We start from the raw sequence: 22145 nt of genomic DNA on the forward strand, positions 1-22145 counted from the left end.
ACCAGGAACATTATTCATAGATAGGAGCAGAAAAGAAGCATTAGTCGCCCACGCGTCGGCGTTTCGAGTATAAAGTCTGGTTCATATAACTTAGGTTACTTCTCTTTAACCCCGGTCGAATAAAATAAATTTCAAGTTGCTTCGCCCGCACGAAGGGGAGACGAGTTTTCTTTCGATTCGCCGTCTCCATCCATTTCGATCTTCCATTTAAAGAAAATATCAACCCCGCGGCAGACCAATTTCTCAGCCGTATTCCCGAACTTTTAACCACTCGCTCATAGTTTCTTCCGTCCTGTCACGTTCATACTCTGTACCATTATCCTTCTTCGTACTCTATGCTACTGGGATCTTTACGTTTCATATTTCTAGCAAACGCCACCTTCCTCGACACCGTTTTAGACGCTCGAAATTGGGTTGCTTATAGTATCAGACGACGTCAGGTTAGTCTAATATCGTTTAATTAATCCGAACGACGCTGAAGCGTCGAGTAAATGAAACGGATCGACAGTCAGGTGACTTGAATCCAAAGTCGAGTAACTTGACTAATGTGAACGAGGCCTAAGAGGAGGAGGGCCGGAGTGCGCGAAGCAACGGATGGGGGCCGAAAGCGAAGAAGAAGGAAGAGAAGAGCCGCGCAACGGTCAACGTTCTGCTTCTTGCGCGGATTCTAAATACATTTTAATATATGAGCGCGTCGTGCTCGACTCGCGTAGCGTTCGTCGTCCATGAAAACTTGGTACGCGTTAAATCCGTTCCATCCAGGCCAGCTGATCGAGGCGAGGGCCTTCGATCGCGCGCATCGCGCCGAAAATCGGAAATAAATATATTACCGGCCGATCAGAAATAAACTACGCACGGTGCCGGGCTAAACGTAGAACAGATCGAAACGCAAACTCGATTCCGGGGAGATAGCGGTGATCGATGGGAAATGTCGCGTCCTCCGAGTGAACGAAGAGACGAGGTCGACCGCGAGGACGGTCAGGGATTTCGGAAAGAGTTCTGGAAGGTCGCAGTTCCTCGAGTGTTTCTACCTACTTCGTCGATTGCAACCTACTATATGGTTAACGAACACCGTGTAAAGGATACCAAAGAAGGTGGTTAACCTGCGGATCGGATCGTCCCTTTGCCATGCAGATCAGCGATACTTAATTCTGGATATACAGGATGATCTAAAAATGCTTCTCTTTCAGGAACCACTTTGAATCGGACGTTTTCTTCTGGCGGATTAAAGAAGGTAAAAGAGAGCATGAAAATCTATGGACCTTGAATGTACGTAGTTGCTGTATTTTTCCGTCGTTTATTTTGTGAACTTTTTATTATTGCATAGATAAAAATATGCGATAATATTCTAACAAATTGCCCAAATTTCGAGATGATCCCAATGTCTTCTCTAAGCGAATCACGTACATTTTATTAAACTTCTGTATTAACCACTCATCCTCTTTAATCTCTTAATGAAAACCTAGTTTCTAAGAAATATATTTGAATATTTATAAATCGAAGGAATCATGTGTAATAAGTTACCAGCGATTGACGAAGATATAAGTATCGTGTATCGAAGCAAACGCGAAATCGCGAGAAATGGAAATTTCGCGTGGAAGAGAATTTATTATAAAACTACCGGCCAATGAATCAATCGCGCGCAGAATATCGCGTGTCAATTGCATTTCACCAGCAATTTAAGCTTCCGTAGAACGATGTACATCCGCGGCTTTTACGAAACAACGGAAGCTTGACGTTGGATGTACGTATCATCGATAGAACTATACGCCAATCAGTCGAGTCTCGTAAAAGGTACACGAGCAGTCGGTATTCTCTCATTATAACCAACAAAAATAGACATCGTTATTTCGTCGCTTACACGAAGCCGCGGTTTAAAGCATGGCTTTATTTTTAGGTAAAACATAAAGCGTTACGTAAACGTCGAACAGACGTTTCGGGACATTTTCGCGCGAATCTTCGTTTTTCCCTTTTCTCTTTCGCCGTTCGAATCTTCGCCGCGAATATCGTTGATCCGTTTCTTTCTAATTGTGGCGTATTTACATTTTTCCGTGCGAATGATACTTTACGCAATAATATAGCGTTTTCTTTATTTGGAATCTGGATGAAAAAATTCACATATTCCGTCTTACACGCGTCTTTACGCGTTGCCAAACAATTGCACGTTAAAACTACATATTTTTCCATTCGAATTTAACAAATATCGATAACATTCAGTACGCAATTTAATATTAATTTGTTTTAATTAACATTGTAGATTTATCACGTATTTTCAAAAAATTCGCATCTTCGAATTCATCAGGTTATTCTCTTCTCCGGCTATTTTCAAGTTCTTTTTCTAAATTTCTACATTTCCAAGTTACTTCTTTCTAACCACGAATGGACTTCTTTTTCTCTGTAACTTCCTCTTCTATAATTAGGTTTACCACTGTTTATTAACGTAAATTAAACAACCTGATTCAGTCGCCGGCTAATAGCGATCCCGATCTCTAGAGATTCAACGTATTCGCGTTTACGATTCGGGTTTAATGCCTCCATCGGGCTGTGCCCCTAACGAGATTCTATTAAGTGGAACACGTGTTCCGAAAGCTTTGATAGTCCACGTTAGCGTGAATCTCATGGAGCAGAGCCTGGAAATAGCGTGGGACAGCCGCTAGTTGCCTGAAACTCGACAAGTCCGATTTTATTTATGAACGTTTTTATAAATGACGTGCTAAACATCTACGATGACATCGGACGTCAGGCATCGGATGATCCATAGGATCTGCCCCGAAATGAATCTTCTAACAATAAGGAGAAACACGTTATTTCTATTAGCGAAAAGTTGAGACGTAACCTGCAATAAAATCTCGAGTGTATTTGACATCTGCGTGGCTAAAGAAAAACAAACGTGTTCGCGCAACCAGAAATTTAAACGAAACTTTGTGCTAAATTCCCTCGTATCTACCTTGTCGAATGGCACAACAAACGATACTTCCGTTCGTTCATTGAAATTTTAGGTCTGTCGATTATCACGAATTTCGTTCGCGATATTTTTTCTCCCAGCCATCGTCTTTGCTGCCCGATTTTTCTTACCGAGGGACCGTTCTCGAATTCCCAATCGATCGAAGGTCCAACTAATCGATTCCTCCGTTAATCAACATTTCACTGTTATCATGAAAAGACCGACGTTGGAACTGTCGATGAGAACTGTCAGGTTTATAACTTGGCAATTGCTTGGTTAAACAGCCGGCTGTCTTTTCATTGCTCTTCACCGATGGTATCCTTCAACGTCTACTGGACGTTCGATCGAGTCTACGATAATCAAATAACTCGCGAACGATAAAGTTTACTTCTGAAGCGCCGTATGGCTCGTTGTCAAATTTATCATTCCCGTACTTGCTTCTAATTACTAAAACCTCACCGATAACGTCAGTTCGGACGAGGCAAGCGAAGCTGCTAGCTGCCACCTGCGATCTTCCTAAAGCGGTCAGCAGCGAAAAATGCACTCGAGGAACCGTGAAATAAGGAAATAATCTGAATCATCGAGAATACTCGTACAGCAGGTGACGATCTGACGCAAGGGGAAGCAGGAGAAACAACGGAGCCGAACCGTTCGGTTCCCAACAGCCAACAAATCACGTTGAACGCGAGACGCACGGTCCCTGAAGATTTACAAGCGAGGCATCGGGAGGATCAAAGTTGAGACTTTGGATGACAGGTAGGGGTTACGGGAGGGGCAGAGCGCGCGAGATACGTCTATTCTGGATTCTGGCAACAATAATGCCCGCCAGGGACAGCGGACCGAGTGGACCAACCGTAACACACGCGCCTCGTGCTCCCGCGAACAACTAATAACGCGGCTCGTACAAAGGCCGCCTGGTCTAATTTCGTATTATCCTGCGCGTCGCTTGCTAAAAATACAAAACCAAAAAGCCTGGGTACGTTCACTTTTTAACAAGGAAGCGAGAAATTTTGCCGGTTGACGGATGCTTCGACGATAACATCAAGCGAAATTGTCGACCGGATGGATGATGGAGGATGGCGAGCTGGACTCTGCTTGCAAACATTCCCGAGAATGATTTACGATCCTGTATATAATCGAAGGATATAAATCGTGCAGCTTCCTGGAAGACGAACGTATTATTGATCTATGGCTCGTTCTTCCGTGAAACTCCACTGCGAATTTTGTCGCGATCGTTAAGGAAAGACAGGCGAACGTTTGTCGATTTACGGCGGCTATAAACTGTATCGGCGCAACGTCGTTGCAGCATTTACGTTCTAATATACCTCGGCCGAGGTATATTAAATCACGTATCGTTTAGCGGTACTTTTAAACGGCTACTAAAATTTCCCTACTGTGAAATCGAATCGCGCCACTTCATTAGAAAATAAGGGTACGTGCCAATACTTGCTCTAGCCACTCTACGTCTACTTGATTTGTAGATCGGTTAACGTTCGGCTGGTTTGTGTATTTTGTAACGGATCGAACGATGTATCGATAATTCTGCTCTAATTTTACAAGAACCGAATTTATCGTAAAGAGGAGGAAAGGGGTGTGGATCCTGTCCTGCGAGCTCTTTTCTTCAGAAATTTTTGGACCTACGATACCAGGAAGAATTTGCAATTTCGTTTGATGAATTTTAATGGCGGTAAGCCTCCTTGCTGGCAATTTAGGCTTCTTTACCAGAGTTTGATGGCAACAGAGGAGGATGTGCACGTTGATGGATATACGCGTTGCAGGTTTGCGTGGTTGGTGCCGAGCAAGGGCAGGAAATCGTTGGATATACGAGGTACACCTCGTCACATCATTTATAGGAGTAACGACGAGACCTGTTTATCGCTAGTTCTTGATAGAAATTCGAAGCATTGAGTAGAACAGTATCTGTTCTCAGACATGTAAATATGTCGATATCGAATTTCGTTACTTGTCAAACGTTGTGATACGTCGAGATACGTTCTCCAGGCAAGTGCAATTGCGAGTAATTCATTTACGTAGCGACTAATTACAATTTCGTCCCGACAAACATGATTCCACGCATGATACTTTATCGCAAATAGTACACAGGGTGTCCCTCTATCGATCGTACAATCGGCAAAGGGCAATTCTCCGTGAAAGAACACATGGAAAATATAGAATAAGATTTTTTCACATAACGCTCGGCTCTGGAGAAAATCGAGTTTGAAAATTTCTCAAGTATACTTGCTACTCTCTGCTAATTTCGAACTGGAGTAGACAAGTATGCAAGTATTGATCACGCGTATCCAATCGACAACTAGGTATTCAACTTTACATATTTTTTTTTTATATTTATTAAAATTTACAATCAACTCTCGCATTGAGAATTTTCAGTAATTTTTCTGGCGTGGCGCAGTGACAAGGCTAATTATTTATAATAAGTTAATACTCATTACAGATAAGTATGATTTGTAAGTAAGTATTATAAATAAGTAAATATTACTTAATTTAAATAACTAATTGAATCTAGCGTTTAGGTCCAGTGGGTAGTGTCTCTTCAGCCTGCGGATCTGATCCGACGTATCAAGTAGTCCAGTGATTAGGGAGTTTCGGTGTTTGTTGAATCTTCTGCTATATCTGTCGCTATATTTTGCCATTTCCTCTTTGACTGTGGGTAAACTTTACATATATCAGAGAAATTTTCAAATCCCATTTTGTCACTAACAGAGCCTCGAATAAGAAGAATTTCTTCTATATTTTTTACTTATTTTTTCACGTAGAATCGACTACTCCTCCACCATCGTACCACCAATAACAATGTCTGTACAATCGTATAACAAATCGTTTATCGGTTGACCGGTTCGAAGTAAATGACGTACCGGCGCAACGCGTACAAAGGTACATACGCACGCAGTCGAAGAACAACAACGGGTCTTTGGCTCGTGTCGTTGCGTCACGACCACGCATTCTTTCCGGTCGGAAGTTTGCGACGCGTAGTCGTCGTCGTCGTCGTCGTCGTCGTCGTGTCTGTCAAGCGGTCCGTGACAGCGGCGAATCAAAGCGCGATCGGCCGCTATCCTCTTTTCTTCTTCCTCTCCGTCTTCCTGCCTTTCGTCCACTAGTTTACTTTCAGGGTTAACGCGGCGAAATATCGGTGCCGCTTATGTAAAATCTCGTACGAGTAACATTGGCATTCTAATAATAAACACGGCAGTCAGGCCTGGCCCATGGCAACGTAGAAACGCGTTCATTACCTACCTGACCGCGTACAACGTCGCAGTCAGAAGAGTAATTTGCTGCGCGGAGAAGATCCTCGCCGCGTTAGACGTGCTTACGACCTAAACTAAAAATACGTACGGGGTCCGATCAACGGCCAACTGGGCCAGTGAAGTAACCGTAGCTCAACGTCCCAAATATAGTCCGACATCTGTACATATAGTCGCGGAGTGCCGATAGTTGGCATCCGCGGCAACGTGCGAACATCACCGACAGTATAATAGCGGCTGTCACCACGATTCCCTAATGACATTCCTATCGTTCGATCATCTCCCGCTCATTCCTCGTTCCCAACGCGGCCAAATTTCCTACGCGTTCGTCTTCTTCGAATCGTCGCAGACTCTGTCAAACCGTTGGTATAATTCGTCCTGTGTATGGACGCGTGTTTTCGCTGCAGCTGAGAGAGGAGAATCCGTAGGACAATTTTGATGGTTCGATGGTGGGTCGCATTTTGTCTTCTCTTCAGATTCTTGCTCCGTTGATGTAATTGTTCCCTGTATACGATCGTGTGCTTTCGTTGAAATCGAGAGAGGCAGGTTTGCAGGTTGGAAGATTTGCGGCCGAGAGATCCCGGACAATGGCGATGGCTTATTTCGATGGTTGGGATGAAGTAGGTTGCTGAAGTACTTTGGGCTGGTTTCGCGGCAAAGTATTACGTTTGCTTTGGTAGCAAGTCAAAACCTTGAAATAGTTTTTAGCTCCGCGAATCGTTCAGTGCAGAAGATTTTTCTCTTTCTTTCTCTGGCTCGCTTCTTCGTAGAGTTGCAAACGTTGAAAGATCGTGGAGTAAAACTGATTTTACTTTTGATCGATATTCGTCGTAGCAAATATATATGTAAGAAGCAAATGATCGGCGAGAAAGTGAATGATTATAATCAAGAGGCGATGAATCAACGAGCCGAAGATCCTGTCACGTTTGAAGATCTAAATGCAGACGATCTATGGTAAAACGATATTCGATTAAATATCGATGCTTGTCCAAAAAAAGATAAAAACGTCAAGTGTATTAAATAGAAATTCGGCGATCCTTCGCGTCCAAAATCAACGAGAAAATCCGAATGAAATGCGAATTCTCCGCTTAGGTTGAAATCTCTCGGCTTAAGAAGAAGATTTTTCGAGGAATCTCGTCGGAACGCGCCGATGCCAGCAACTTAATTTTGCGATTTTCGCGAGCAGCGGAGCATCCTCGCGCTAGATCGTTGCCAGAAAACCTACACTATCGTACGTTTGCTTCAATTCGATCTACGACGACACGTGCAACGGTTATAAATAAATGGCACGCGATTGTTTATACGTCGATAGTGACTGACGACATCGTGAAAGTAGTCGTGGACGTTTGCATCGGACGTCTGATTGGAAATCCGCGACGCGAGCTGTAGAACCGTTTCGTTGCCGCGAGACGTTGATGGATCGCGCGAGGGATGCGACAAAGGGGAAGGAAATATCGCTCGCTCTCAAGGAAAATCCAGTATAAATAACGCATGAAATTTATGCACGCAACCCTGTTCCGCGATAGGAGTTCCCTCCTTTTTCCTTTTTTCCTCTGAGGTCGGATAGTTCGAAGGACAGCGGTTTCCACGCGAGATCGGTTCGAGGAAAAAAAGTGTCGCGGAGGTCGATCGTTCTTTCGATATTTTAGGAAAAATGCTGTTGAGAAATGTCATTTTTTTTTTTTTTTTTTCAAAGAAATATTCGAAAGAATGTATAGGAGAAAAGAGAGGATCGAAAAGAACGAGGAGTAAAAAGATAAAAATAACGATAAAGCGGGGGAAAAAAGAGTATTGAAAAGACGTTAATAAAAAAAAAAGTAGAGACTTTTTCCTCTACAGAAAAACGTAAAAGAAGAATTTAAAAAATGATGTTTCGATATCTGATTCCAAGCGTCTCCGAACATTTCACTTCCACGCATTTTTATTTAAGTAACGTCACAAGATACCTTTCTTTCTATCGTCTCTATCGTCTCACGCAACAGGGAAAAAGCGAACGAGCAGAAGGTCTCTGACATTCTGACGAATTCCATATGACCGACACACGAAGCACAGGAAAAGCAAAACAGAGAAAGGGAAGAAGAAACGGACGAAATCGACGTAACTACGGCTGGCGAGGAGTCAGAGATTACGTTTATAGAAGGACAGTACTCGAACTCGTTGTTACACAGATACGTCGTTACAGACGTTTGTTTTTCGTCCATAAATTCTACGGATCATCATCTTCCGCCAATTTCCCTTCTACTCGACGATTAATCTTTCTACTAGGTAAAGGTGAAAGTAGAAAAACCGATTGTTCCATGCGCAATAAAAAAAGCGAGAAAGAAGAGAAGCGTAAAGGTTAAGGGAAAAAGGGAAATATAAAAGAAGAGGAAGCAAAAAAGAAAGAAGAGAAAGGAAGGAAAAGGGTCACGGCGAAGCCTGCCTTTCATTACACGTGTTTACGGCTGAACGAAAGCACCGGGTATCTATTTTTACATCCGGTAAGAAATCTGTCCGCAATCAAATACGCGGCGCCCGGAGAAACCCGTATCTGTCCTTAATTCTATTCATCCATCTCTGTCACTTCACCCTTTTACCTCCCCTCTCGTTAACATTTAATAGCGTTTTATGATCGATAAACTATCAAAGATGTGCACGCATTTCACGTTTAATTATTTTATACGATTAGTAGCAACAGCTTTTATAAAAGTTTGCCTATAGCTTTTGCACATTGGCGAGTATCAGGTTGTCGTAAAAGAAAAATGTCTTTCTTCGGCAAACGTGCTTTTTACAAGAGTGCAGCTTCGTACAAACGTGAAACCAAGTCTGTGAAATGTCACGGTGTTTATCTTGACAGAACGAAATAGATCGTACGTAATTCGCCAAAATAATATAAAACGTTGTGCGTCTGTTATTTCCTGATGAAACGAAAGAAACTTTCCGGACAACCTAATATTATTTCCTCTTCTCTCGGTATGCGGTAATTCGAAATATAAAACACGCGATACGTGTAATCCAACGCGCGGCAAACGTGTCGTAAATAGTCGTACGCGTATTTTCAAAGTATCGACCTGTTAAAGGGTTTTAATACTCTTTTAATATCTCGTTCGCTGTATAGACGAATCGAAAGTAGTAAAATTCGAACGGCGTAAAAATTGCCGCTGGCAAGCGTTCACAGCGCGAGGATAAACGAACGAAGCGTACGAGACGACGGAGGGCGAAACGGTAGCAAAACGACAGGTATTGTCCGCGGTCCTAAATTATTCGACGTTCCCTGCCACTAGTACGAACGAGAATCTTTGGCAGGTTTCGAGCAAAGGCGACGTGGAGGAAACGCAGAAAACTCTCATCTATCATGTCGAAACGTGTTACGCGCGAAAATAGTCGCAAGGATACACCGAGGTCGGACTTGGCGAGAGCGTGGACGGGACGCCGGGCGTCAAGGGTGCGCGTGGATTATCAAGCGTACGCACCAGCTGCCGCGACACTCTCGCCATCCTCGCGTCGGCCGCTTTCGATCGCGCGGCTTCTTTGGCATGATATTTCAAAATGTTCAAAAATGTTTGTCTAGAAATGTGAATCGGGAAATTTCAACTGGAAAGCTCGCAAGTCGAGATATTTAAAAACTTTCACGTTCGAATGGTCGACGACTTGAAAATTTCGGTCTGCCGCTTGGAAATGTGGAGGTCTGATGTTTGGACGTTGGAAAGTTCAGGCAATTGGAAACCTCGAGTGTTACAATCGGTTGAATTTAATGAAATTCTTCTGAAAATTGAAACTGCGTACGATGCTATAAAGCCGATAGCTCGCGCAAAGACAAACCGAAAACGTTGCACAAAATTTGTTCTCAAGAAGGCCATGGTACGCTAGGTGCATGTGCACTTAAGTCCGATGTAATTCGTCGAATGACACGTTAGTCAATTGTTTTGTTTACTCGCGAACTTTACGAGACATAAAATAACGATTGTGTTATTAATGCAAATTATCAGCGATTTTCTACGAAGAATATCCGCTTTAAGATACGCTACATCGATAACCAAGAATTCGTATCAACAGAGCTGTTGCATCTTCTATTATTTTTCATTATGATATCCATTATATTCTATTATAATTATCCGATTAAGAAATCACGCCAATATTAAAAATCTCTGTCTCGTTGAATCTTGTTCTTAATCTTCTATTAATTCTGTAGAAAGCAAACTGTAAGTTTTACAACCTGTGTTGCGCTTACTATTCTCATCAAGGCACTGGAACTATTCATAGACAATTATGAAAGTTTGTATAAATAGCTAGTAATATCACAAATGCGATATAAAGCATATTCATTGTGACTATGCGAGTGGATCCGTGTCGACGCAGCTTCTGACGAGCGTCGTGAAACGGAACAACTGTTGTCACGACTCGAAAAAAGATCAAAATGCCATAAACTCGAGTTCTGTCTCAATATTTTTGTTCGGCTTACCTTTGAAGGTGTAGTCGTCCAGTTTCGTCGTTCGTTCTGTGTAACAATCGTTGAAGATGACATTAGGAGGTGGACGATTGTATACAGGAGAATAGGAAATTTCATTTTTTGAAGGATGAACGGCGTCAGGATGTCTAGGTGTAATTATTACAGCACTTAGTATTCTGCAATAAAAGAAATTTCTCTTTATTAGATTCCATCTTTGAAAGTATTAATTTGCATTTAAATAATTACGTAACATATTTCACAAAGATGATTAACAAAATTAGAAAATGTGGTTATTTAAGGAATAAATGGAGGATGAACGAAGCAATGGACATTATACGTTTGACGATTTTGCCTGAAACGCGTAAAGATTAAAAATGTTCATTGACGGTGCGAACGAAGCAAAGCCTATTCAAACAAGACGAATGTGCTCAGAAGTATTTATAATTCCATGCTTCTGTAAAACGTTAGATTATTTTTGTGTGGTTTGATCGGAGAAGACGTTACGTCTGCCATCCTGAGACCAGACAACGCGCCCCAAGGTGTCTAATACGATACTCGTCTTTATCCTAGGTAAAACATACATACAAACGTAACAAATTCGCGTACCATTAGAATTTGAAGAGAAACATATACGATCGCGTTTAACCCATAAGATAATTATAACTCTAAAGAAATTTTCATTTACGTTTCAGAAGAGAATAATATAGCCTCGTCTAATTTATTAACATGCCAAATTTCATAATCGAAAGAGAAACGTCATTTAGGTGATCACTGACGTCTGACTTTTGTCTCTAAAGAAATCGTGACGTCACGATATATCCTTGAAAGAGGCGCTATTATGGCCGGTCAAGCCTACGCTCTAGGCCAGGGGCTAGGCTAGGCTATTTCCGCTATTCAGCTTATGGACAAAAATAGTCCTAGAGAGGTTTCGAACAAGAAGCTGCTGCTGGGACCTCTAGTACCCCTCCGTCGGAGAAAGATGATTTTCGTACTTCCGCCACTTCAATCGAACCTCTTCAATCCCATATCATCGTCCATTTCCCTTATCTGTGACATTTCGAGAGCAATATTCTTTATATTCGACAATTTCCACCGGTCGTCCATCCATTAATCTCGCTTACTCTCCTACAGTTTAATCTCTGGCTTTTACAATTATACAGATAGAGGCAAAGTAGCCGAGATTTGTCAAACAAACTTCAAACAATTAAAGCGACACTAGGGACCAACATTTCTGCACGAAATTTTCAATTTTCTTGGACAAAAGAAAACAATCTTCTACCAATTTCCTTATACAAAGGAACATCCATTTTCCTGCAATTTCCCCGCCATTTGCATAGGATAAAGATCAACGTTCTTTAAAGAACCGAACCAACGAAACCTTCGTTCGTTGCGTTTCGAGAACAGAGCTTAATTACACCGATGCGATCGTAGGGACGCGGACGATTTACAATTATTTCGGTAATCGGTGGAAGCAATTAATCTCGGCGCACCCACATAATCGCGTTACTCTGTGTCAGCGCAGGCGCGCGTTTCTCCCCGTCGAAAACGGCTATTTCCACCGTCGGCGACGCGCGACAGGTGCTCGGTCCATGCCAAAGCAAAAGCGCAGCCTGGCCCACACCGTGCTCCCGTGAAACGCTACGATTCTCGGCTGCACGAGTGATTTCGAAACCGTGAGACCAGAACGCCGACGTGTGGGTATTTTCAATCGTCTCTTCTTTTTGCTGGCAGTGCGTTCAACGGTCCGACCGACTCGCCTCTCGTCCTGGCCGGACCGATAGGTGAAGGCGATCGAATCGAGTCACCTCTCGACGTATTTTTGGGCAGCCACGTGATACCGTTTTCCACTTTGTGCACGAGTTACGAAGTAGGTCCTCGTCACCGACTATCGAGATTTTCTTTCAAGCCTTCTTTTTGTTCTTTTTCTTTTCTTTTTTTTTCTGTTAATTCTTCTGTAAAACCAGGATCGCAAGGTCTCCGTTTCTCGAGAACTTGCGACTCTGTGATTATCCACGATTACCCTGTCGATTTAGATCAGAGACTCGAAGGATTTAATGGTTAGTGAGATTTACAATTCACCTTGACGATTAGCTCCTCGTTTTAAGAAAAATCCGTAGATTGAACACTAGGAATTATACTGAGAGAAGTGTACGTGCTATAGCCTCGGTAGAATCGGCCGATCGCTCAAGGTTGCCAAATAGTCGTCTTCTATCTATCACGCGCCCTCACCTTTCGCCTCTTCCATGTACTAGACAAATGCATCTACCAAAAGAAGAGCAACGGTAAGAAGGAAATTACCTTAACGACCAATGGGTTAAGTTTCCATTCGTTTGGTGAAAAACGACGGTTAGTAATCAACGTTGATTCCCAAGAGGATACGAAGGAACATCCAAGTAGACTAAGGATGATCCGAATACAAATTGTACCCGATGAGACGAGAAAATAGCGAATTTGGTTAACCCAGTTCCATAGACCTCGTTGTTGGCGCTCGCGACCTTTACGTTCGTCGTTTAACCGGTCGAAGTAGAACCCAAAGAGACAGAGCGTGAGATCCATCTCGAAAGCTGCTCCACCTGCCACCGGACACCAGTGTGACCAGGCTGACCGTCCGGCAGCACGCCTACACAAATTGCTACTGCGTTATTTCGAGTGATTTAGCCTTGGGTGGCCGCCAGAGAAAACTTTTGAAATATCGGGGAACGTTTGGTCTCTTCCTTGGCCATCAGGATTTCAAGATAAGCACAAAGTAGCACAAAGTGGTCGGCGAGTAACAGCAACGAGTTCGCAACGAGAACATCGTCTCGTTTCGTACTATGATACCTTGTCGTTAGGAGGATCGATATCACCTGGTTCGTCCTGCTTATCCATCTTCATTCTGCGAACAATAATTCAATATAATAAATATCATTGAAAACGATTCTCTGCAAGATTTTGTCGAATGTTATCTACGTTACCGCTTGCTTAAGGAGTCCACGTACACGATTGAACGTCGTTTGATAGTAACAAGTCGTTGTTCTAGAGTATGAATGCCAGACCATTTGCCAAGACTGCAACGAAATTTACGATACAACCTGTCACGTGTTACTCTTTGCCCCTTGTTTTCGTTTAATAGTGCGAGAATCGTATATAACCACTCGAATATCGCCAATACCTACGACATCTTCATTTTCCTTACAATATGCGATTCTTTTAAGAATTTCCAAGCCTAAATCAGTCCGTGCGTAGCAACGATAAACGTTATGCTCAACCATATTCGAGTAACGTTCTACTTGTAAAAAAAGGTGAAAGGGTGCAACACACTGGGAGAAAGCATAATCGAAAAACTTTCCAAATGTCTAACGACGCGCGCGCCTATGTGTGTGTGTATGTGCGCGCGTGTGTATGTGTGCGCGTGTGTGTGTGTGAATAAAAAAAGAAGAAAATACGACCGATCGAAATTGCAATGGTTCGCAGCAAAGCCAGGGATAATTGGATTTTTCGCGAGTGCACGGAGGTTTGGCACAACGGTGAATAGGTTCCTTGACGAAAACGAGCTCTGGCCCGGAACGTCGACAAACCAGAACGAGAAATAATAATAACAGCTCACGCAAAGATTCCACTCGCGATTTCGATCTAACATTTAAATAGATTTTGCGGCTGGTGGTCGCGTACGAACGTAAGAAAGGAAGACAGAGACGGAGGCACTCTTTCTGGGTTGGCCGGCCAGTTGGAAATCCAATCGAAGCTTGTTTTACTTTCTCATTTTTACGAATGCTTATTTTCATTTCTTCTTTCATGATCTCTTATATAGATTCTTATGCAAGAGAATCATGGTGTAATCAATGAACGTATTGAAATGCTGTCTTGTTGGTAGAACTTGATCTATGAATTGCAGTCCCATCCGCACGGATAACTATGATTTTCTTTCCTATGTGTAACGCTCGTTTCGTTAACGCACTTTGCTTTCGTTATATAGTTACATGGTTTCATAAAGTAAGTTTCAGATAATTATATAGCGTACGATTTGTAACGTTGCACTGTTCGCTTTGTATAGAAAGACTCGTTGTCTAAATACAAGGACAACTAAAAAACGGTGCCAAATGACTGAACAATTTGGCCAGTTTCTTAATATAAAAAGATATATTAAAGACATTATCTTCGAACACGTATATATAATTATTTGGTATACAGATGGAACGTGTGGAAAATAAAATTGAATTTTTACTCTGTATCTCCTACCATACAAAAATCAATTGGAATAACCGTTTCGTTACTGAGATTTGCTTTTGTAACGTTCCCCATTATCAATATGCATAAAGGATTATACGTGAAAAAGGATTGTTCCTCGTTATTGTTATTGATTGATATACGTTTTAGAAATATTTTTTAACATCCAGGCAAGAACACCTCCGGACAGAACAGCTCCGCTCCTGCAATTAAAAATAATTAGTTGCTAACAGTTATATACCGTAGCACAGGCACGCTACATTTATCAATAGTTTTAATCAAAATCGTCTCAAAAGCTAAAAACAGTTATGAAATGTAAAAATATCTTTAAAAGCTCGAAAGCTGAGAAAATATAGAAAGCCTGGACATTGATTTTTAGAGAAATATCGACTGGCTAAATATAAAGGTATCAAAGATAGAAATGGTCCCCGTCCCATACGATTTCATCTCATCACGAACGATCAACGCTGTGCCGATCGTTTCGCTCGAAATTCATCGGTAGCTTGTATAAATTTTTAATCAGACGTAAAACCGTACGATTAATACGCGATCCACGACGAATCGTTATATAACGCTCGTTTCGAAATCATCTCGATAGACATTGAGAGCCGCATTGAATTCGACAATTTTACAGTTTCAACATCGACGCGATGGGCGTCGCGAGGGCCCAGCTTCGCAACAATTGGCACCGTGATCTCCACTTATGCATCTACGGCAATCTTCGTGCTAATTAGAGATTCTGCGGTGGCGCACAGGCCTGTGGAAGGGCCATTAATTTGTTTGACGTAACGCGGACAGCCTCGTTTAAGCTGAAACACGGCGATCGAATTTAGGGCTCGCCGGTGTCGAGACCGAATTTCAATCGTGATCGTGTCATCAAGGGGCTCGCGCAGAACCTCGCCGAATTAGTGCAATTCCCAAAATGGTCACGCGTGACATCCAGCCAACCGTTTAACGACATGTCGCAGGACGAACCCGTGGATCTTGTCCGTTTTCCTCCGATAGGACGAACCATTGTACTTGAAGATTGTTTTCTCATGAAATAACAATGTAGTAAATTTGAGTTTAAAGAGTACGGTTATTTGTAAATTATTTCGGAATCGAAACGATTGAAATGTGAGATGTTTCGTACAGTTTAGTATAGCAAGAATATTAATAACCTGGCCTTCGACAATTACGTTCTAATTAAGGAACATCGCATATATAAAGAATCGTTGGTAAATTGAATTCATAACTCTGATAATTCACGAGCAATAAATTATAAATTTTTAAAATTCTATAGGCTTCCTATCTACTTCTACGTTGTATTCGCCTGCAAGATTCTACGTTTTAATAATAATACAGTATAGGTATATGTAGTATAAAAAAATAGAGAAGCACGAGAAATGGGAAATTTTGGAAAAACTTACCACAAAAAAATGGTCATGGACGTCGCGTGTTTTATGCGGTTGTACCGTGCCACCTGTAATTCCTCGCTGTTCTTGAATCGCTGCAATATCTCCGACGCGCTGCAACAGAATTTTTCAAGCGATCACGATTTATAATACATTAATAATACATGGGTAAAAATAATGTCATATCGATTACGTTGTGCAACCTGGCCTGATCGACGCGCGTTACAAGGCAAGCTTGGGTTACTATTTTATTAATAACATTAATAAAATCAACAAATAAATGCTTGCTAAATCTTGTGCAATTCAATTTTCCACTATCTGATCGATATTCCTTTTACACATTTAACCATTGTGTTACTTGAACGAGATACGCTTTAGTAGATTGCTGTTTATAAAGATTTATAAAGGAACTTGTAAAGAATCTCTCGTACTAAAAATGAATAATAAAAAATGTAAAAATAGAAATTCATCGTATCGAACAGTGTTATGGGATAAAGTTCTTTTTTACAATGAAATACATGAATATTATTTGGCATTCGTGGTACAATGGAAAATGGTAAAGTTAAACTCGGACGATTTACAATTTGCTAAAGCAATTCGTTTCCGCGAAAATCGACCAAAAGATTTGTACGATTATCAAGAATTACGCGATCAAACTCATTGAATAACGACGGTCATTGAATCATTTAACTGTAATAATGCGATGCACGCGCCGATACAAAAGTTGTCCAGTAGCAATGATACAGAGACACGCGGGAACGCTTGGAAAAATGCCAGCGGCAAGGAAAATCTAACGCGGGTGAATTGTGCCGAACGCTTAACGCTTCGAAAGAAAATGCATCGTGCTCGTGAAATGCAATACTTGATAGCGAAGCGCTACATAATTCATTTCGATCTAATTCGAGCTTGATGAAGTCAGCTGATTCGCGTGCATCCCCGATGACGAGTTCTATGGGTTGAATGATTTCGTTTCGCGTACAAAGTTATTGTTTCACGGTTCCAAGCGATTTGCTTTTATCGTTTCTCAAATGTCCGATTTTTCGATTACGCGTGTACATTTTATGTGTATAGATATTGCAGATAAAAAATTTAAAAAATTTCACATTTCACATACTTGAACATTTGTATCTATTCTTATTTTACGACGCGTATCTTATGTTTATCCGTATATATATATTAAATATTGTACACTTGAATATATTTATCCTATTAATAATATAATTAGGAGACAGTTAAGAAAACCATTTTCCGCCAAAGCACTCAGAATATTACAACGTTCGCTTAATGAATTCCGTAGGGAATCGCTACCAAGTGGTAGGTGGAACAATAAACGTTAGGACGAGATCGGGTTTAAAACGGTAGGGTGCAGTGATTTTCCGACAGCTATGCTCATTTATATGTATAAGTGCTCGTTGTTCCGATAGCTTGGCGAACGAAAAGTAAACGGGCTTCTAATGGATTTGATATCGATGCTGATGGTGGTTTGTGATTTCAAGCTGTCTGAATTAAGAAAACACGATCGATTGATCAATCGATCCGACCGGAGAAATAAACCGCAAGGAAGAGGGAGTTGGAACAACTCGATACTCGCATGAAATAAGATTCATCGATCACGTTGTTGTATTAACTACTTGTCAACAAGTTATATACGTTATACCATATTCACGTTGAAAATCAAGCGATGTTCTGAAACAGCAAATGTAATTTTGACTTTATACATACAATGAAATACAGAATGTTCGGTATGTTAATCGAGCGAAATTAGAGTTTGTGTAATATTATTTGTAAAAATATATCTTTCTATTTAGAAGAGCGTAATGTGTATCAAATTATAATTTGATATAAGAACATCAATGAGATCCGTACTATCTTTAAGGGATCTTAGGTCGTTCACCTTTCCCACTGATATTTATAGTTTTGCTGCTGATGCTCTGCTGACAAGACGTACGATTATAATTAATCCGTTTCCGAGTAATGCTATATCGGTCTCGTTACGTTTTAACAGCGTAGCAAGAAAGACAAGATTCTATGCTTCTGATGGTATGTACTTATTCGAACCTTGAAGCAAACGTCTTTCGATCGTTGCTTCTTCGAGGAGAACTATATATAATGTACGCATCTAAAATCACACAAGACAATACGCGGCTAAAATATTAAGAGTAAATTAACTAGGACAAATTTTGGCAAAACGAAAATACGGTTACGTCATATAAAATCACGTGCATCGATATCACACTTTGTAAGTGCAATGATGAGTATACGTGGTTGCCCTTGGATAAGATCCAAAATAGTTCCGGCACCTTACATCGAAGCAGCTTCATACTAAAATACCAACTGCGTACTTAATACCTAATTATATTTGCTTAATGCGTGAGGGAAAATATAACGGAAAAATGAAAGACGACCGAAAGAATTAATATCAACGAAAATCGCGCGTGTCACGAGTTTTGCACGGATTCACCGTATTTGCCCCTTTCCTTTAATCTCACCTCATTGTTTTGCTAACCTGAATACCGTGATGTGTAAAACGTGAAATACGAGTTTCTGGGAGCTTGTCTTGTGTCAGTTTGACGGCCAACCGTGAAGATATTTATGCTGGACGACAACGAGGTTTAAATTTGTTTCAAGCTAAATAAGCCGATTACCTAAAAGTACTTACGTAGATTCGTACTTTATCATTTGCGGACTGTCAGTCGCCTTGTTCCGTTTGTTACTAACTACAAAGAGCGGCGGAAATAGGACATTTTATTGTATTGCGGATCGAGATTAAACATTTTTTGTGAAATGTTTTTGTCTTATGTAACGATAAGACATACTGTTGATAAGTTCAAAAACTATACTTACGTATTGTGGCTTGAGACAGCTACTAAAACGCGTCTCCGAGCAAAAGGCATTACATCCACTGAACCATAAGATGAGAATTTCTCCATTAACTGAAAAAAAGTTGGTACTGATCAAAACAATGTTGAAAATACAGCCTTCAAATATAATTTCATGTTTGAGAATACCTGCTTAATATCTAGAGATGGTGACTTCAACTTGACATGAAGCCATTGTGGTCTCGATAACATTGGATCTTCTCCATCAAGTTTCTGAAATGTTTATAGTACAATTAAAGTATTATCCTGTGTGCTTTGTAGTTATGGAAAAATATATCTTTCCTACCATATACATTTCATTGCCTCTCGTTACATTTATAGAATTTATAAAATCTTTTACACTGCTCATTAACTCAGAATGGGACGCTGTCCTTTCTTCTAAACCCCTAAAGATAATAAACATTATTCATGATCGATTAGTACATATTATCATATGTTGCAATGTAAATATTATATGAATATGAAGCATACGTCCCAAATTTCTTTACACAAAATATATGTGCCATTTTCACAAATACATATCCACAAAAGTAAGAATCCCACCCAGCGCTATGATAATTCTTTTTATCTACAATATAGTTTGAAATGAGAAAAAGGTGCCATGTAATACAATAGGGTTTAACAAGTCGTCATAAAATTAAATTACGTGAAAATTCTTCATTAAAGATAATCTCTGGTGAATTATAAGTTGTAATTCGTCCTTGAGTTGTAAAATATTCGTACAAAATATTCAATGAATTTATTTTCCAGTTTACTTAAAAAAAAAAACATGTTCTCACGTTTATACAGATACATTATTGGTCTACAATTTACGTTTCTTTATCAATGTTCTTTACCTTCATCTCTGCTATATAATTTTCGCAATTCAAAGCTTAAGAATTTTGTGTCATATATTTGTGGAAATAATGTATGTATATTACTTTTGAATTCTTTGTATGAATCTAAAACACATACAAATTCGAATTATATGATTTATCAATTATTGTTAATATGTATTCATTTAATACCTGGTAGTGGCTTATAGAACTGTTGATGCATGAACATTAAATCTAAAAGTATATTGTGCCCTATTATCGTTTTCTTACTAGAGGACAAAAGTTTAAATACTTTGGAAAAACCTAAATAAACACCTAGCAGTGCTTCTTCCAAATTATCCTTCTTGAACAAATCATCCTGCGCATTACTCGATATTTTCATAACATTTATCTGAAAAACAGACGATCTTATATAATGTTTCATTAGTATCCAAATAGAAATAATATTACATACGTACTGATTTATTGTCTGATGTAATCCAAATATCGTTGTAATTATTTCTTAAGTCTTTGTGTAATACATATTGTACCATAGGAGTAATAACTTCCAACTTTAATGGTGCATTTTCTAACTTATTAGAAATCCATTCATAAACCTTGCTCTTGCACTCTTTGAAATTTTCTTCTTCGTCGTAGGATAACAGTGATAAATAATTTTCTACATCGCCATGTACTATGTGATTACGCAGTAAACTCTCATCTATTTCGTCAATGTACGAAATACCTCCGACTAAGAACTAAAAAATATATCGATATTTCTATGACAGATTTGATACTGCCAAGTTAAAAAATTTGCCTAAGCGAACATTTTACCATACAAACATTTTACCCCAATTGTATTTTGAGAGCATACTTTATTAAAATCGAAGCCATGTTTATAAAGGAAATCTATCGCTTCCACTTCCCACGACAATTGTCTATTTTTTAATGGAATAGATCTAGGAAACAAGTAAAAACTAAAGCTGTCCGCTTTATAGGCATTGTTAGAAGGAACACGGTAAAAAGTTGTAATGCCAAATTGTACAATTACGAATTGCTGAATGTTTCTTTTCCATGCCATGTAACGATCATTGAGAGTATCAAATAAACTGAAATACAGAAAAGATTAGTATGAAAAGAAGTACAACTAATATTAAGATAACCTTACAATCCTGAGTAAACCTAACCTATTTTTCAAATTTCTCTCCGAATGTATACCTGACATTTCAGCATCTATCGCAATGAAAGCTGCATTGTTTATAGCATTCTCTATCCGTGGATACACAGCATCAAAATTGCTATTCAAAACTTCATTCATGTTAAATTCAGTTTGTTTATGTACACAGTAACTCTGACTTTCAGCGAATAATCACGTGAATATAACCTAACTGATCTACAGTATTACTTGGTTACAAAAAATGAATATTGCAATCAAACGAAATCACGAAGTTTTATCCGATCCAAATTTTATTTATGAAAATATGATTAGTTTAAAAAATTCTTAAAGATTCAAATATATTAATAACAATAAAAAAAATGACAAGATGATAGACGCTGGAAGTAGGAATTGAACAGGATCAAAAATAGAATTATGAATTAGGAATCAATACATTACAGTCCACGTTTCTTATCCTTCAATTTACCGTGCTTCTCTATTTTGTTTTTATTAGTTCATCAAACAGCACCGTTAATTATCGTCTAATACATTTAATCGCTTATATAAAATACTCGTTCATTGTATAAATTTTCGCAATTTATTAAAATATAATATACATATAATATACAAAAATCATAATTATAAAAACTAAAAATATACATGATCGGCGTCAGTCGAGGCGCTTAAAACTTTGAATACGGACATAATTAATCGAACAATCGATCATAACAGAAATCACCTACTCAACGGTCGTGATTAATACATTCCACTTTCTCTAACGAGAGTAAATTTACAGTAGCGGTTTATTAATTTCCTAATTAGCAGCAACAACTTCATCCAATTCAAATTCAATAGGTAGCCAGAGACAGGAAGGATCTGCACGTGTTACGAGACAAATTCAACTCGACAATCTCTTTCTCAAAAACTTTCCAAATCGAACGATCGTTAAAAAGCTACTTTACTTTTGTCAGTGTGAAGTAACGAAACGATACAGAACGAGTGTACCTGATCGATCGAATAATTCGTTTGAAATAATCGATTGAAAGTCATTAAACAAATAAACCAATTACACGTATATTTATT

At 39.7% G+C, this 22145-nt stretch overlaps 2 protein-coding genes across 6 annotated transcripts in view; one reads left to right on the plus strand and one right to left on the minus strand.

Annotated features, from left to right (window-relative positions):
* The first annotated feature begins 555 nt into the window (after positions 1 to 555).
* LOC117157042 (uncharacterized) overlaps positions 556 to 22145 on the plus strand; it is a 39681-nt gene continuing 18091 nt past the window's right edge. The window contains exons 1-2 of the mRNA XM_076622107.1: positions 556 to 1094; positions 1191 to 1234. The gene's annotated coding sequence lies outside the window, so the exon portion shown is untranslated. The remainder of the gene's footprint in view (positions 1095 to 1190; positions 1235 to 22145) is intronic.
* On the minus strand, positions 12528 to 21510 carry LOC117157044 (pre-piRNA 3'-exonuclease trimmer). 5 transcript variants are annotated; one of them, XM_076622108.1, is made up of 13 exons: positions 21094 to 21496; positions 20757 to 21015; positions 20386 to 20664; positions 20120 to 20318; positions 19949 to 20053; positions 19759 to 19866; positions 19584 to 19680; positions 19399 to 19498; positions 19242 to 19325; positions 19078 to 19166; positions 16249 to 16347; positions 13588 to 15042; positions 12528 to 13508 (listed from the first exon to the last, which is right to left on the minus strand). In XM_076622108.1, the coding sequence occupies exons 1-12, from the start codon at positions 21222 to 21224 to the stop codon at positions 14967 to 14969; spliced, it is 1626 nt and encodes a 541-aa protein (XP_076478223.1). In that variant the 5' UTR covers positions 21225 to 21496; the 3' UTR covers positions 12528 to 13508; positions 13588 to 14966. The 5 variants fall into 5 exon arrangements, with proteins under 5 accessions (XP_076478223.1, XP_076478225.1, XP_033190589.1 ...); XM_076622110.1 differs by having other exon boundaries at positions 21125 to 21494; XM_033334698.2 differs by having other exon boundaries at positions 20781 to 21015; positions 21094 to 21492.

This window comes from Bombus vancouverensis, chromosome 10, assembly GCF_051014615.1.
Source record: "Bombus vancouverensis nearcticus chromosome 10, iyBomVanc1_principal, whole genome shotgun sequence".
Taxonomy (NCBI): domain Eukaryota; kingdom Metazoa; phylum Arthropoda; class Insecta; order Hymenoptera; family Apidae; genus Bombus; species Bombus vancouverensis.

Bases quoted from the DNA above. Each gene is read 5' to 3' on its own strand.
- LOC117157044 (XM_076622108.1), bottom strand. From the start codon at position 21,224: ATGAATGAAGTTTTGAATAGCAATTTTGATGCTGTGTATCCACGGATA. The intron at 19,681-19,758 runs GTAATTTAATTT...ACTATATTGTAG, and splicing joins CTTTAATGAAGAATTTTCAC to ATAAAAAGAATTATCATAGC. The intron at 19,167-19,241 runs GTATTCTCAAAC...ACTTTTTTTCAG, and splicing joins CATCTCTAGATATTAAGCAG to TTAATGGAGAAATTCTCATC.